This window comes from Bufo gargarizans, chromosome 5, assembly GCF_014858855.1.
Source record: "Bufo gargarizans isolate SCDJY-AF-19 chromosome 5, ASM1485885v1, whole genome shotgun sequence".
Taxonomy (NCBI): domain Eukaryota; kingdom Metazoa; phylum Chordata; class Amphibia; order Anura; family Bufonidae; genus Bufo; species Bufo gargarizans.
In genome coordinates this window covers 277,553,723-277,570,021 of record NC_058084.1, presented here as the reverse complement: position 1 = coordinate 277,570,021, position 16,299 = coordinate 277,553,723, and the positions used below count along the sequence as shown (strand labels likewise).

Genomic DNA, 16,299 nt, shown 5'->3' with positions numbered 1-16,299 from the left:
GTAGTTGACATTCTTGACAAGGATTACTTCATCATGAACTAAAGCAAGTGGGAGGGTTAGACAGTGAGCGACACAGCTGCTTCAGCAAGCACACTAACTGTCACACTACCACTTGCTATTTAGTTCCTACTGCTAGAAAAGGAAAGCAGAATACACAAAACAACCCAGCAAATAGAAATGTAGTAAAGAAAACGCTGAAATTACACTGCATGCAGCTCACCTTCTTCTTCTTTTTTTTTTTTTTTTTAAATAAAATACCTAGGGCCATAGGGAAGGGGGAAGGGAAGAAAGCGGGGCATGTGCCCCGACTGCAGAGGGTTGAGGGCGCACCCAGGCAGTTGATTTACATGGCAAAGCAGGCAGCTCTCCACTCCCTGCTTTACTGTTCAGCTGAACTCCGGCACTCCCCAGCAGGCCACACATCGCAATGCTGGGCTGTGTGGGAGGAGAGTGCAGGCCTGGGAATCAGCCTCCTCCTACACATCCCAGCAATGTGAGTGTGACTGCATTGTCCTGCTGCTGGTAAATGCCAGATGTGCCCAGTCATTGGGTAAACAGGTTAGTATTCAGTGTTTTATTTTATTTTATTAATAGAGCTGGAGGGCACAATGTGGATATTACTACTGTGAAGAGGTACAATATGGCCATTACTACTGTGAGGCGTCAGAATGTGGGCATTACTACTGTAAACGGCCACATTGAGGGCATTACTACTGTGAGGGGGCACAATGTGGGCTAACTACACTGAGGTGGAACAACTACTGTGAGTGAGCACAATGTGAGCATTACTACAGTGAGGGGAGCACAATGTGGGCATTACTACTGTGAGGGGAAACAATGTGGGCATTACTACTGTGAGAAAGTAAAATATGGGCATTACTACTGTGAGGGGGCACAATGTGAGCATAACTACTGTGTGAAAGCACTAAGGGGAAAACAATGCCTTAGATTACCCTGTTATACCATTGGAATGGCTAGGTCTTACAGGGTCAGCACAGTGACCCGTACTATGGATTTAACAGGCACAGTCACCATCTCCTATTTATCTGCTTGTTCTTTTGCCTCTCTCACCGCAGCGACCTAATTTCAGTTGCAGCGGGCATCAAACAGACAATCCATTGGTTCTTTCATTTATCGCAACGTGTAATGGTACAGCCATATACCCTATGATAGATTTTCTCAAGTGTACTTATTGGGGGTTATTTACAAAGACTGGCTTTTTAAGCTGATCTTTGTTTCCCCTCTGCAATGCCAGAGGATTAGGCTAATTTATGAATTAGGCGCACTTCTGACAGTCCGTGCGCACCTGGAGTAAAATCTAGCTGTTCCCCTGACTAGAGTAGTTTTTACTCCTCTTTTATGCCTGTTTTAGGTGTAAAATATAGCAAATGTGTCCATCACACATTCATCACTTCTAAATAGTCTGAAAAAAGGGGCTTGCAACTATTTTTACGCCTAAAACAGGTGTATTAATAGCTACATTTTAAGCTATTCACTCATAATCCTAAAGGGACTGGGTGAGTATAAAAATCACTAGAATAAAGTGGCCTAAATGGGAGGAAATGCTCCTCTACCTTGACTCATTGCTTCTGCAGTCCATCCCCACCCTCTATAGTAAAGAATCCCCTATACAGCTTTTGTTCCGGTTAGGAATACCCTGGTGGTCTCTCAGGATCCGGCATTGTTGGAAGCTACATGAATGCTGTCTGGCCCCATTATCTATAATAGGGACAAGAGGAGATCTGGCTGCAACTCGGCAAATGTGCCCGCATATTCTCACCATATTTGCTGGGTTATAGTTAATGGGGTCGGATGTCAAAGCCATCAATCCTGGCAATGTCAAATCCAGAGAAGATCACCGAAACACTAGTATGAATCTAGACTAAAATACAGGGTGGCCCACAAAAAATTAGCCTGCTTCCAGCGATAGTATGACACGATGAACGAAAAAGTGGATTTATCTCTTTTTAATTACCCACAGGTCCCAAAAGATGCTGAAAATGGTCCCCGTTCACGTCTATTCATCTTTGGGCACTTTGGATTATGTTGGCTGATACTGTTTGTGAGGTTTTCCTTGAGTTCATCCAGGGGATGTGAATTGTTAGCGGACACTTTCTTTTAAATTTCCCCACAGATAAAAATGATATGGGGATAAGTCTGGGGAACGTAGTGGCCATAACCTCTGGTCACAGTTCGCTCCTCCATACCAGTTCCGTGAGGTGCGGCATATTGCCCCATCTTGTTGGAAAAAGCAGGACATTATTACTTCTGGTGTTAGTTGGTTGTAAAACTGTTCAAAGATGTCCAGGTAAATTGCGGTATTCACAGTTGATTTGAAGAACATTGGGCTTACTATTCGTGTTCCTGATACTGCGCACCAAATGCCAATTTGCTGGTTGTGAAGTGGTGTTTCGTGAATCAAATGGGGATTTTTAGTGGACCAGTCCCTTGTAGTCTGTGAATTTATGTGACAAATGAAACCAAGCTCTGTCCGTCATGAAGTACAGCAATGGATCCCAATGTCTGTCAGCAATCATAGTCAGCGACCAAGTCCAGTAATTTACGCGTTTAGCTTTGTCAGACTCTTTCAGTTCCTGCACACGTTATTCGGTACGGTTTCAGGTTCTGAGATTTCAGCGCTCTCTGACACCAACTTGCTGAGACAGTCTTTGAGTTGATTTTTAGGGGTTGCTTGCAATCCACTGCTGAATTTCATGCACTTCAGTCATCCTGATCATGTTTCATGCCATTTCTGAACCAGACTCTGAATACAACATTTAGCTGGTGGTTTTGATCCTGGATACTTGTTGGAAAAGGTCTCTTGCGTTTCCTCAATTGATCTACTTTTAAACAAACTGAATAATAAATCTGTCTTAGTTGCCCATAGCAACCAGAGCTCAGCTTTCAGTTCCAACAGGGCGCGGAAAAGATGAAAGCTGAGCTCTGATTGGTTGCTACGGACAACTAAGGGTACTTTCACACTAGCGTTATTATTTTCCTGTAATCAGGTAAAGGTCTCAGTACCGGGAAAAAACGCATCAGTTTTATCCCAATGCATTCTGAATGGAAAGCAATCCGTTCAGTATGCATCAGGATGTCTTCCGTTCCGTCCCTTGTACGGTATTTTCTGGCCAAAATCCCGGAACACTACTACACTTGCCGGATATTGCATTAATTTCCATTAAAATGTATTAATGCCGGATCCGGTACCAAGTGCTCCGGAAATTGCTGCATCATTTTCTGGATGAAAGTGGGAAAAAAAACGCATCAGTTTTGTCCTAATGCATTCTGAATGGAAAGCAATCCGTTCAGGATGCATCAGGATGTCTTCCGTTCCGTCCCTTCTACAGTATTTGACTGCTGCGGTATTTTTTCCGGCCAAAATCCTGAAACACTACCACACTTGTCGGATCCGGGATTCATTTTCATTGAGATATCCGGTACCAAATGTTCCAGAAATTGCTGCATCACCGGATCTGGTTTTCCAGTCTGCGCATGCGTAATTTATTCTAGCTTTGAAAATATTTGATACCGGATCAGTTATTCCGGATGAAAGCGGAAAGAGAGATCCGGTATTTTAATGCATTTTCCGTTTCAAAAATATCCGTTTGCATACGGATTTCCATCCTGAACTGTCTGCGGATTCTTCTAATGCTAGTGTGAAAGAACCCTTTTAAAACATGAATTATGATTAAACATAGTATATCATTTTAACAAAACTCTAATTCACCCAAGGAGCTGTAAAGCCTCTGTGTAACACTTCTCAGCCAGAGGACTAATGAACCAATCCTGAATGAACTGATCTCCAAAAGCAGCTGGATTTCCTGGTCGAGGAGAGCAGAAGACTTCTTGTAGGGGCGGGCAGGGCAGAGCGGGGCGTGGCCAGGAGGAGAGGGTAAGGTGACAGAAGGAACAGGAAGACGTGGAGAGCACTGGAGAGGTGCTGCTCAGGGTGGGAGGAAGGAAAGTGCTATCATCCAGGACGTCCGAGTACAGGACTGTGCAGGGTGCTGGAGGGTCTGCCAGGGACTTGCCACATGCCTGCGGTTCAGCTGATGGGACCTTTGTACGTGTCTATAGTGAGTGGGAAAGTGCAGAAAAAGTTGGATTTTACCGTTTCCATCCATGTAATTGGCAGTTTGATGTTGCTTTAGTGATTGCATGGCATTGACTGGTGCCAGTGGACTGAGAGCTGCACTTGAGATACATGTTGTAAAGATTACCTTTTTATTATCTAAAAGACTCAGAATAGGTTGATATTGAAATATACAGACCCGTTTTTGTAGTGATTGCTGTATTTATTGTTACCACTTTGCACAAATCCTGTAGAACTTCTGATAGAACTGCCTTTATGTGTAGCCAGCATTCAGTACTCTCAGCAGGGCAGAGACATGCACTAAACCAAATGTAGGCAGTAATTGGCACATATCATATAGGTAATACTCCCTTGAGACTTCCACTTTTATTTCTAGATCTGTTCTAGAGTGTGAATAATGACTAAGAGGAGACGTGTACTGGGAACTGCTTGGCAACCTTTGAGGAGAAGGAGGGGACTTTGTCTACTGGCTGCCATTGCCTGTGTGTTGTTCTTTGGTTTCCTATTGTTCAGTAAAAATGCAGAAGACAATAATAGCCAAAATTTTGGGGGTCTGAAAGCCAAGGAACATCATGAGCGTAGAGATGCACCTGTCATTGAAAAGGAAGTAGATTATCAGCAGTTAAAGAGGCCAGTGTATGAAAAACCACCATTCGACCCTCAAGCCTTGGGAGAATTCGGTCAAGCAGTGAGACTCAATCTTCAAGGGGAAGACAAGAAGCTGGAAGAGGAAAGTATCAGCAAACATCAGATCAACATCTACCTCAGTGACAAGATCTCCTTACATCGTCGCCTGGAGGAAAGATGGAATCCAATGTAAGCTCAAATTTACCGCCAACATTTTTGGGGTGATCTGTCAGTGAGGCTATTTTAGATATTAATGATAATTTCCCTATTCACTATGTTGAAGCCACATTTGGGAAGTATGATCAGTTTAAAGGGCATCGATCAGCAGATCTGTACCTATGAAACTGGCTGACCTGTAGCATGTACGCTTGGCAGCTGAAGACATCTGTGTTGGTCCCATGTTCATAGATGCCCACATTGCTGAGAAAAATGACATTGTAATATATGTAAATTACCCTCTAGGAGCAACGAGGGCGTTGCCATTACACGTAGAGGCTCAGCATTCTCTGCAAAGACAGTGAAAATGTCATCACATCTGGTCCTTTCAATCAAAGAGCAGAGAGAGCAGAGCCTCTAGGTGTAAGGGCAACGTTCCCATTGCTCCTCGAGGCTCATTTGCATGTATTAAAACATCACATTTCTCAGCACTGTGGGCACATATGAATGTAGGACCAACACAGATGCCCTCAGCTGCCGAGTGCACATGTAACAGGTCAGCCAGTTACATAGGTACAAATCTGCTGACAGAACTGTGCTTATTCTCAGAAAACTTTTCAGAGTTCGCTACATTTTTTTGTTCTTTCACAGATTCAACAAACATTTCATAAATATGAAAGAAAGAAAAAGAACAGTAGTTTAAAAGGAACCTGTAAACTTTGAGCATGGTGTCTGGGCTGCAGTAGCATATTATAGAGCAGGAGGAGCTGAGCAGATTGCTGTATAGTTTTGTGGGAAAAGGTTCTCTCTTCCCTCTATTGCTGTGTATACAGAGCTAGCTGTCAATCACTGATAGGACCTTCTTGACTTCAGAGCCCAGAACGAGCATGAATTTACAGGAATACAATACAAGTTTCACTGAGTCTTTTCCCACAGAACTATGTATCATTCTGCTCAGCTCCTCCTGCTCTATAACCTGATGCCTGCATAATGTGACAGCTTCCCTTCACCCTGGGTTCACACCTGAGCGTTGCGCAAACGCGCGTTTTACGCGCGTTTTTATGCGCGTTTTACGCGCGTTTTTATGCGCGTTTTTTGTAATAGTAAACGCGCGTTTGACGCGCGTTTGTGTCATTGACTGCAGTGTCCTATGGCCACAAACGCGCGTCAAAACGCCCCAAAGAAGCTCAAGTACTTGTTTGAGCGTCGGGCGTTTTACAGCGCGTTCGTACGCGCTGTAAAACGCCCAGGTGTGAACCATTCCCATAGGGAAGCATTGGATTTCATGTCTTGAGCGTTTTACAGCGCGTTTGAACGCGCTGTAAAACGCTCAGGTGTGAACCCAGGGTCAAGGAGGACTCTCTGAGGATGTCCAATCAGCACTTACAGTGTCCAAGTGATTTGGGAGATGCCTCTTTGAGAAGGAGAATGAAAATATCTACTTGTCAATGTATTCATAAATATTCAAGAACGGGGCAAACCAGGGTTCAAAAACAGCATAGAATGCAAGTACTTTCTAAAACGGACGCGTGTGTAGTGTTGACATCTCACCTTTACCCTCAGCTAAGTGGCAATTTGACATTGAACTAAATATCAGACTGGCATTCTTTCGACTCATGAGCGGATTTGTCCACCACTGTGCCATTATTATTATTCATTATTGTCTGAGGCTTTCATTAAAATGAATCAAGGGCCAGAATGCATTTAACATAAAAGTGAAAGCCACTCACCCGCTCTGTGTGACATCCGGTCTCTTGTCACATGCACTGCTGCAGCCATTTACTGACCTCAGTGATGATGTGTCCCCAACTGGAATGGAGTGTCAGGTGAGTGGCTTTCTTCTGTATGTTAAAGGGAACCTGTCACTGGGATTTTGTGTATAGAGCTGAGGACATGGGTTTCTAGATGGCCACTAGCACATCCGCAATACCCAGTCCCCATAGCTCTGTGTGCTTTTATTGTGTCAAAAAACCGACTTGATACATATGCAAATTAACCTGAGATGAGTCCTGTCCCTGACTCATCTGACGTACAGGACTCATCTCAGGGTAATTTGCATATGTATCGAATCAGTTTTTTTACACAATAAAAGCACACATAGCTATGGGGACTGGGTATTGCGGATGTGCTAGCGGCCATCTAGCAACCCATGTCCTCAGCTCTATACACAAAATCCCGGTGACAGGTTCCCTTTAAATGAATTCCGGTCCTTAAAGAGGTATTTCATCTCATCATTTGTGACATATTGCTAAAATATGTCACAAGTGTCAGATAGGAGCAGGTCCCACCTCTGGGAACCCTGCATATATCTGGAATGTGGCCCTCAAAGGCAAGGGAGAGCAGCTGCATATACACGGCCACCCTCTATTAACCACTATGGGACTTCCAAAAAGAGACGATTTCGAGCAGTCCAATGGCAGTGAATGGAGAGGTGACTGTGCCTCTGTGACTCCATTCATTGCTGTGGTACCTCTGAAAATTGCCGAGTGCACTCGCTCTGCTATTTTAAGAAGTCCTATAGCAGTGAATGGAATGGACAATGCACATGCGCACAATGTGCTCTCTTTCACTGTAGGAAAGCCATTCGGGAGATAGGAGTAGGTCCCAGAGGTGCCCGCACCTGCACCTATCTGACATTTGTGGTATATCCCGGTCATATGGCACAAATGTTGAGATGGGATGAACCCTATAAATGAATTTTGGCTTGTTGGTCTTCAACTCCTTTAATATATAAAGTTCTGTAAAACTACATTCTATAGAAAAAATAATGTATAGTCATGCTGATGTGTGAAGCCACACAAAATCCGTGGGTCAGTACACACTTCTGAGCTTCTGGTTTCATGTGTGCCAGCCAGGTAGACTGGTAATATTCTGAGAAACAAAACATTTGCTTCTTGTGTTCAATTAAAGGGGTTGTCCAGGTTCTAGATATTTATGATCTGTCCTTGGGATAGGTCATTAATATCAGATTGGTGAGGTTCCGACAACCGGGACTGTCCTTGACCAGCTCTTTGCAGCAGCCAATGGTGCCAGGAATAAACACATAGAACGGAGCCAGAAGGAGAGCTGCGTCCATTGTGTAGTGGTCGTGCCAGGATAAGGCAGCTTATTCTAGTGAATAGGAGCAGAGCTGCAGTGCGAGGTGTGCCACAGTAAGCCGCCACCGCCACTACACAGTGCTTCTGGTGTCTGACAATGGTGATCCTAAATATCTAGAATCTGGACAACTCCTTTTAGTACCATAGATAAGTAATTAAATATCTGCAGTATTCTGATAATCTTTTTATTAAATTTTCCAAAATAATATGAACATACATCATATAAAGGAATCGATACAAAAGTAATATAAAAGCAAAATAGATACAATGTTGTTTTGCATCTTTTGTTTGTACATACATAATTGGTATGTGAATATTTATATATATTTGTATCAGATAACATGTTAAAAGAAAACTTATAGAACTGTAAACCAAAGTAATGCGTCTATAAGTGAAGTACTGTGCTAAATGCCATTTGCATTTAAATCCTTTCCATATTATAATGTAAAATGTAGGCTTTTTTTAATACAATTTTTATTTCCTTTGTCTGCTTTTTGTTCTTAAGAAAGTGTTTTCTTTCAAATGTTAAGTGTGGCTTAAAGAGATTGCCCGTGATACAGATATTTCTGGGCTATCATTAGGACAGGTCATCAATATCAGATTAATGGGGGTCTGACATCCCACAACCCCACGATCAGCGGTTTCAGGCAACCGTCGGCATGAAAACTATACAGTGTACGGAGCAGGAAGCAGACAGCTCCATACACTGTGTAGTGGCTGTGCCAGGGTACTGCAGCTCAGATCGTATTCAAGTGAATGGGAGCAGAGCTGCAACACGTCCACACCAGGAACTACACAGTGTTCGGGGACTTCTGCTTCCGCTCTGTACACTGTATACTGTCCAGCGCCACAGCTGCCTGAAACCGCTGATCACGGGGGTGCGGGATGTCGGACCCCATTAATCTGATATTGATGACCTGTCCTAATTATAGGACATGGAAACCATTTTAAACATATTCATAGACTTGTATTGATTGCCATTTCTGCAGCAAAATCTGGCAAAATGGTGCCTTTTGTGGATTTTTTTCAACTAACATTTATTTACCTTAATGATTTTAGCTCTACTTGTAAAACTGTTCAACGTGTCATCCATTTGTCTCCTCCATAAGCAAATACACATAGAGTATAGTGTTGCAGTATTATTCTGTTGGCAGTGAACACTGCTGTGAAGTACTTACCATTATTTCCTTGACTTCGTGTAAAGTAAATATTGAGACGTGTAACTTTCAGGCTGCTCTCCCCTACATGTATTCTCATCTAAGATCCTGTTTTCATGCTGATAAGCAGCACAGATCTTTATGGTGCTATCAGAATAAAATGTACCGTATGCATCATTTTTATTTATTGCTATAAGGAATTTAAAGGGGTTATCCAAAATGCCTCCCCCCCCCCCTTACCTTGTCCCCGATGCCTGTGTCCTTCAAGATTCTTCTATGGCCGTCGCTGCATCTTCCCGTTGTGCAGATCACAACATCCGGTCACAGGGGGGTGCCGCCATCCTCTTGTGTCACGGGTGATTTCACTCCTGATACCCCCGCCAATCAGCTGAAGAGAAGGCAACACTCTTATGATTGGCGCGTGGTTGACTCATGGACCCTTGCCGAGCAGCTCTTAGGCCATGCTTTTATGAGCACTGCCTTCTCTTCATTGTTTTCCTGCTCACCACAGAAATTTCAGAGGCGAACAGGTGTAATTACAACTAAGCCGTCCCATTCACTTCAATGGAACGGCTTCTTCCCGGCCAAATGAATGGGACAGAGCCGTCTCATAGAAGTGAATGGGGACGGCAGATTTGTAATTACACCTGCTCATTGCTGTAGTTGCAACGGCGAGCAGGTAAACAGTGAAGAGAAAGCAGCGCTTGTACAAGAATGTCCTTCTCAGGAGTTGCGCCCTGTACGCAGGCGCGATGTGACCCCGGCCGGGAGCATGCGCTGAAGATTAGACGGAGGACGTGCCCAGAGGATTGAATTGGGCATGCGCAGGATCTTGTGTCGGGGAGAGTAGTAGCCGCCGCCCAGCGAAGTGAATATTGATGAGCTGGGCGGGGCTTCAGAACGGCAGTTGGGAGCGGCTGGCTGGGCGCAATTTGAGATGAAACGCCGCCCCTTGGGCAGATTGGAGACGAGTCAAGCAGGTTATAAAACTTTAGTTTTCGGTATTTATAAGGTGGACAGGGGGGATACTTAGATGATTTTAATACACTTTATAAGACCTGTACTGACATATATACCTAAATATGCTTATTGGGCCTGTCAGTGTCCCTTTAAATCATAGATATCAAACAATTTGCTTGAAGTGCTTGTATTTCTTACTCAGTATAACTTTTCTTTTTTTACATGGAGCTGCAGTACAGTAAAAAGGTAGGACTGACTTTCACAAAGACGTCTGTGTTAATTTTGATAAGTTGGCCTAGTGTTCTTAATTCCTATGATACTTGCCGTGTCACAGATACTCAGTGAGTAAAGCAAGGTTGCTTTGTGCACCTGTTGTAACGTAAGCCCAGTCGTGGACACACCCTGCCCTTGTATCTCTTATTTGACATACTTCCCTACATGCCAATCCCTTAATGGCTTTTGAGTGGAAGGACTTTCAACAATCTGCTTTACTGCAATTAAACCTCCTTACTCTGGGCTGTGGGTCGGGATTTCACTGATAATCTCTTTGCAGGGGAATCCTGTCAAATTGGTTACAATGTATTGTACGGTTAAAGCACATGATGAAGACTGCGTAGTAATAGAAGACGAATAAATGACTACATGTTAGAATTCTCTCTGTCTATCTATGTGTCAACTAGGGCTGCACGATATGGGAATTTTGTGCGATTGCGATTATGGCCCTAAAAATTGCGATAATATGCGATGCAATATTTTAAGGGAATTGTGCTAGAGGTCTATTTGCTTGGATTTTTAAGGCAAAAGCACACAGAAATTACTAATAATGCTGAAATGTAGTTATGCTCAACTCAGGAACTGAAATGCACAGTGTTCTTCAAAATAAACATGTCTTACTAAATTAAATAACATATTTGCAGGGAGGGGCTTTTTATATCATTTCCTCCCAGCGCTATCACTGCTGGCAGGAATGACGTCAGGCGCATACGTACCCTGCCGCCGCCAATCAGGTTAGGGGAGCGCAGTCAGGTGGACTGCTGCTCCAATCATCACCATTGCCGCCACAGAAGTGCTTGTTGGCGCCACCGGAGCCCAAGGCGACGTCACAGGTGTCCATGCCGCCGCCATAGGACACCATGCTGCCGCCGTATGAGCCCCTGACGCTGCCACAGAATCCCCTGCCATGACCCCTCACCTAGATAATATAATCGCAGCATTTTTGGGTCGGCCAAAATCGCCATATCACAATCGTCGATTATCGCAATACGATTACTTTGGCAATATATCGTGCAGGCCTAGTGTCAACCCCCCATAATTTCTGTGGTCACTTTTGTGTTTCATTTTCACTAAATGGAGCAGTAATGTACATGTCAGACCACGGCATCATTCATTTCTATGGGAATGACATACGGTGCTGATAAACTGTTATGGAGTGGTGGACCAACATGCACATTACTGCTCCATTCAGAGTACCTAACGTTCTCAGGATAGATGGGGGTCCATCCTGTGGAAAGGTGATAAATCCTTCTTGTTGAATAACCCATTTAAGGGAATAACCCTCAATTTATCAATTCTGTGTCTTAAAGGTAACCTTAAGGATTTTGTGTATAGAGCTGAGGACATAGGTTGCTAGATGGCCGCTAGCACATCCGCAATACCCAGTCCCCATATCTCTGTGTGCTTTTATTGTGTAAAAAAAATGATTTGATACATATGCAAATTACCTGAGATGAGTCCTGTCCCTGACTCATCTCATGTACAGGACACATCTCAGGTTAATTTGCATAAATAAAAGCACACAGAGCTATGGGGACTGGGTATTGCGGATGTGCTAGTGGCCATACAGCTCTATACACAAAATCCCGGTGACAGGTTCCCTTTAAAAGGGTTGTCCAGCTTTCAAACACTTTTGCCCTGGACCTGTGGAGGGAACCATGATTACCTACTCCCTGCCACTTGATTCCAGCTCCTTTGGTCCACTGCTGAGTTTGACACGGTCCGGTCCCTTGTAACCTTCTGGACCAGAAGAGAGGCACATATGCCACTGCAGTAATGACTGGTCACAGGGTGACATGTCTCCCAAGTGGCACGTGACTCAGTGACCGTCAGAAAGTTTACTAACTTGTAAACGCAGCATCCCTCTGTGCTTCTTGGGGGCCTTTCCAAAAGTGTGTGTCCTCACGCATTGCACCTGCGCGGAATTCTCGCCCGTGTGAAAGGGGCCTTAAGCTTGTATAACACTGCCTGATTTTTCAGCAGATGATTGCTAACAAGCATTCGTTTCCTGCTTTGTTAAATAGTATCAACGTTCAAATTAACGCTTCTTTGTTATTTGAGATGCTAAGATGTTCTATATTACAAAATCCCTGCTAAGGGTCCATTCACGCATCCACAAATTAGTCCGCATCCGTTCCGCAATATCGGGAACGGGTGCGGACCTATTCATTCTCAATGGGGCAGGAATGGAAGCAGAGAGCACATTATGTGCTCTCTGGATCTGCATTTCCAGATCGCGGCCCTGAACTTCCGGGCTGCGGCTCCAGAAAAAAACAAAACATGTCCTACTCTTGTCCGCAATCGCGGAAAAGAATAGGCAGTACTATGGGGTGTGCCGGCCTGGTGTATTGCGGATCCGCAATACACTATGGACGTGTGAATGGACCCCAATACTGTACAATGGATGTGTACAGGAATCTATTTCACATTTTTTTCCGTTCTAGACCTGGCTAAATGGCTGTTCATCATTTTTTTTGGAAACGTATTGCTTTGACCTACCCATAGACTATAATTGGGCAAATGTACTTCAAAAGTCATGCTTTGGACTCCGTTTATCACTGTTTACGTTTCTGTACGTTATTTTTTTTTGCAGGATAGAATAACATAGCATACTACGCTTTTCTGCCCTGCAAATAAAACATATCCTTTTTTTCTACATTGCAGTGAATAGGAGATGGATGAAAACATGCTTCACAAAAAGTTAAAAAAAAATAAAGTTTTACAAAAAAATTCTAGTAAAAAATAAATAAAGTCAATACAAAATAAAGTAAAATAAAATTTTAAAAAATAGGAAAAAAAAGAGAAAAGTTGACAAATTAGGTATCACTGCATCCATATCGACCGGCTCTATAAAAATATCACATGACCTAACACCTCAAATGAACACCGTCAAAAAAAATATTATAAAAACTGTGCTAACCTTACATCACTAAAAGTGCAACATCAAGCAATCAAAAAGGCGTATGCCCCCCAAAATAGCACCAATCTAACAGTCATCCCATCCCGCAAAAAATGTTATCCTAACTAAGACAATCGCCCCAAAAATAAAAAAACAATGGCTCTCAGACACTAAAACACGTTATTATTGTCTAAAACTTAAGTATATGAAAAAAAGTATACATATTAGGTATCGCCGCATCCTTAACAACCTTCTCTATAAACATACCACATGACCTAACCCCTCAGGTGAACACCCCAAAAAAAGAAAAGGGGTAAAAAAAACATTTTTTGTTACCTTACATCACAAAAAGTGTAATAGCAAGCGATCAAAAAGTCCTATGCACCCCAAAATAGTGCCAAACAGTCATCTCATCCCGAAAAAAGGATACCCTACCTAAGACAATGGCCCAAAAACTGAAAAAACTATGGCTCTCAGACTATGGGGACACTAAAACATAATTTTTTATTTCACGAAATGATATCATTGTGTAAAACTTACATAAATAAAAAAAAGTAGACACATTAGGTATTGCCGCATCCTTAACAACCTGATCTATAAAAATACCACATGACCTAACCCCTCAGGTGAACGCCATAAAAAATAAAAACGGTGTAAAAAAAAGCCATTTTTTGTCACCTTACATCACAAAAAGGGTAATAGCAAGCGATCAAAAAGTCATATACACCCTAAAATAGTACCAAACCGTCATCTCATCCCAGAAAAAATGAGCCCCTACACAAGACTGTCGCCCAAAATGCTTTATTATGTAAAATATCATATTTGGTATTTTCACGTCTGTAACAACCTGCTTTATAAAAAATACCACATGATCTAACCTGTCAGATGAAAGTTGTAAATAACAAAAAAATAAAAACAGTGCCAAAAAAATCATATGTACCCTAAAATAGTACCAACAAAACTGCTACCTTATCTGCTAGTTTCCAAAATGGGGTCACTTTTTTGGAGTTTTTACTCTAGGGGTGCATCAGGGGGGGCTTCAAATGGGACATGGGGTCAAAAAACCAGTGCAGCAAAATCTGTCTCCCAAAAACCATATGGCATTTCTTTGCTTCTGTGCAATGCTGTGTGTCCGTGCAGCAGTTTACGACCACATATGGGGTGTTTCTTTAAACTAAAGAATTTAGGGCCATAAATATTGAGTAAAAATTTATTAAAATGGAAAATCTGCCCAAAAAGTGAAATTCTGAAATGTTATCTCTATTTTCCATTAATTCTTGTGGAACACCTAAAGTGTTGACAAAGTTAGTAAAATCAGTTTTGAATACCTTGAGGGGCGTAATTTCTAAAATGGGGTCACTTTTGGGTGGTTTCTATTATGTAAGCCTCACAAAGTGACTTCAGACCTGAACTGGTCCTTAAAAAGTGGGTTTTGGAAATTTTCTGAAAAATTTCAAGATGTGCTACTAAACTTCTAAGCCTTCTAACGTCCGCAAAAATTTTTAATGGCATTCACAAAATGATCCAAAACATGAAGTAGACTTATGGGGGATGTAAAGTAATAACTATTTTGGAGGTAATATCTATTATAAAAAGTAGAGAAATAGAAATTTGGTAATTTTTCAAAATATTTGGTAAATTTGCCATTTTTTTTATAAATACAAGTCCTTTTTTTACCACTGTCATGAAGTACAATATGTGAGGAGAAAACATTCTCAGAATGGCTTGTATAAGTAAAAGCGTTTTCACGACATATCACCACATAAAGTGACACTGGTCAGATTTGCAAAAAATGGCCTGGTCCTTAAGGTGAAAAATGGCAGGGTCATGAAAGGGGTTAATGAATCCTTTTCTCCACCTCTCATAGGTACTTGTTTGAGGGTACATCTACATAGGATATACACAATGCAGTGTGACAAAATCCACACATTTTACAGTGCCAGCAAAGTGGATGAGATGATAACAAATCTCATCCACACATTGCAAAAATATCTGCAGTGTAAATTGACTTGGAGTGTGGATGTTAAAACCGCAGCATGTCAATATATACTTTGTATATCACACGGCATCGCAATGTAGATAGTGAAATCTGCGGCAGATCTCCTGCACAATTACACAGACATGTAAACTTTTTTTTTTCTACAAATTCCTAACGCTATTTTTTTTTTGTGTGCAGGTGTAGAACTGTGAAATATGACTACTATAAGCTACCCAAAACATCTGTGGTCATTGCCTTTTATAATGAGGCCTGGTCAACACTTCTACGAACAGTGCACAGTGTCCTGGAAACTTCTCCAGACATCCTTCTTGAAGAAATTCTTCTGGTTGATGATTACAGTGACAAAGGTAAGTGATAAGTATTTACTTGTGGAAGACAATTCATCAGCCATACCAAGAAATAGAGGAGATCCTTCTCCCCTTCTCTGTGTATACAGCTTACACAGAGAAGGGGAGAAGGATCTCTTCTGTCTGTCAAGACATCATAGCTGCTAGTCTTCACCCCTTAAGGAAAACTTATGGAGCCTGCAGAGGGAACAAAATGGTGAAAATTGCAGGATGCAATTCATATAATGGCCAGATAAAATGGAATTACCCGTGTTTACACACAACCGATATTCTAAAAAGTTATCTAAAACGACTAGTACGTTTTAAGACTGTCATGTTAGGAAATTATTTAAAAAAAAATATACATACAGAGGGATATGAAGGAACATATACAAAGATATATGTAGGTTAGCAAAAGAGATATAGAAGGATATACAATATATATATATATATATATATATACAGAGAGGTATAGTGATATAGAAGGACAAAGAGACAGAGATTGGATACATCAGAAAATGTCGGCAAATGACCAGAAACAACTTTTTAAAGCAAATATGAATAAACTCCACCCACTTGTGATCAGGTTCGCCGGATAGTCCTGCAGAATTTGTGACTATTGCGACATCTTACTCCAAGGGCAATTCTAATTAAGACTGGGGTTTTGAATACCAGTCTTAATACATTTTCCCCCTGTATCGTCACATA

At 42.1% G+C, this 16,299-nt stretch overlaps 1 protein-coding gene across 1 annotated transcript in view; it reads left to right on the top strand.

The window, feature by feature from the left end:
* The first annotated feature begins 3,944 nt into the window (after positions 1–3,944).
* The window catches only part of GALNT12 (polypeptide N-acetylgalactosaminyltransferase 12), a 43,707-nt gene continuing 31,352 nt past the window's right edge, over positions 3,945–16,299 (top strand). The window contains exons 1-3 of the mRNA XM_044294404.1: positions 3,945–4,066; positions 4,473–4,912; positions 15,443–15,612. Of these exons, the coding sequence (XP_044150339.1) occupies positions 4,494–4,912; positions 15,443–15,612 (589 nt within the window). The 5' untranslated portion in view covers positions 3,945–4,066; positions 4,473–4,493. The remainder of the gene's footprint in view (positions 4,067–4,472; positions 4,913–15,442; positions 15,613–16,299) is intronic.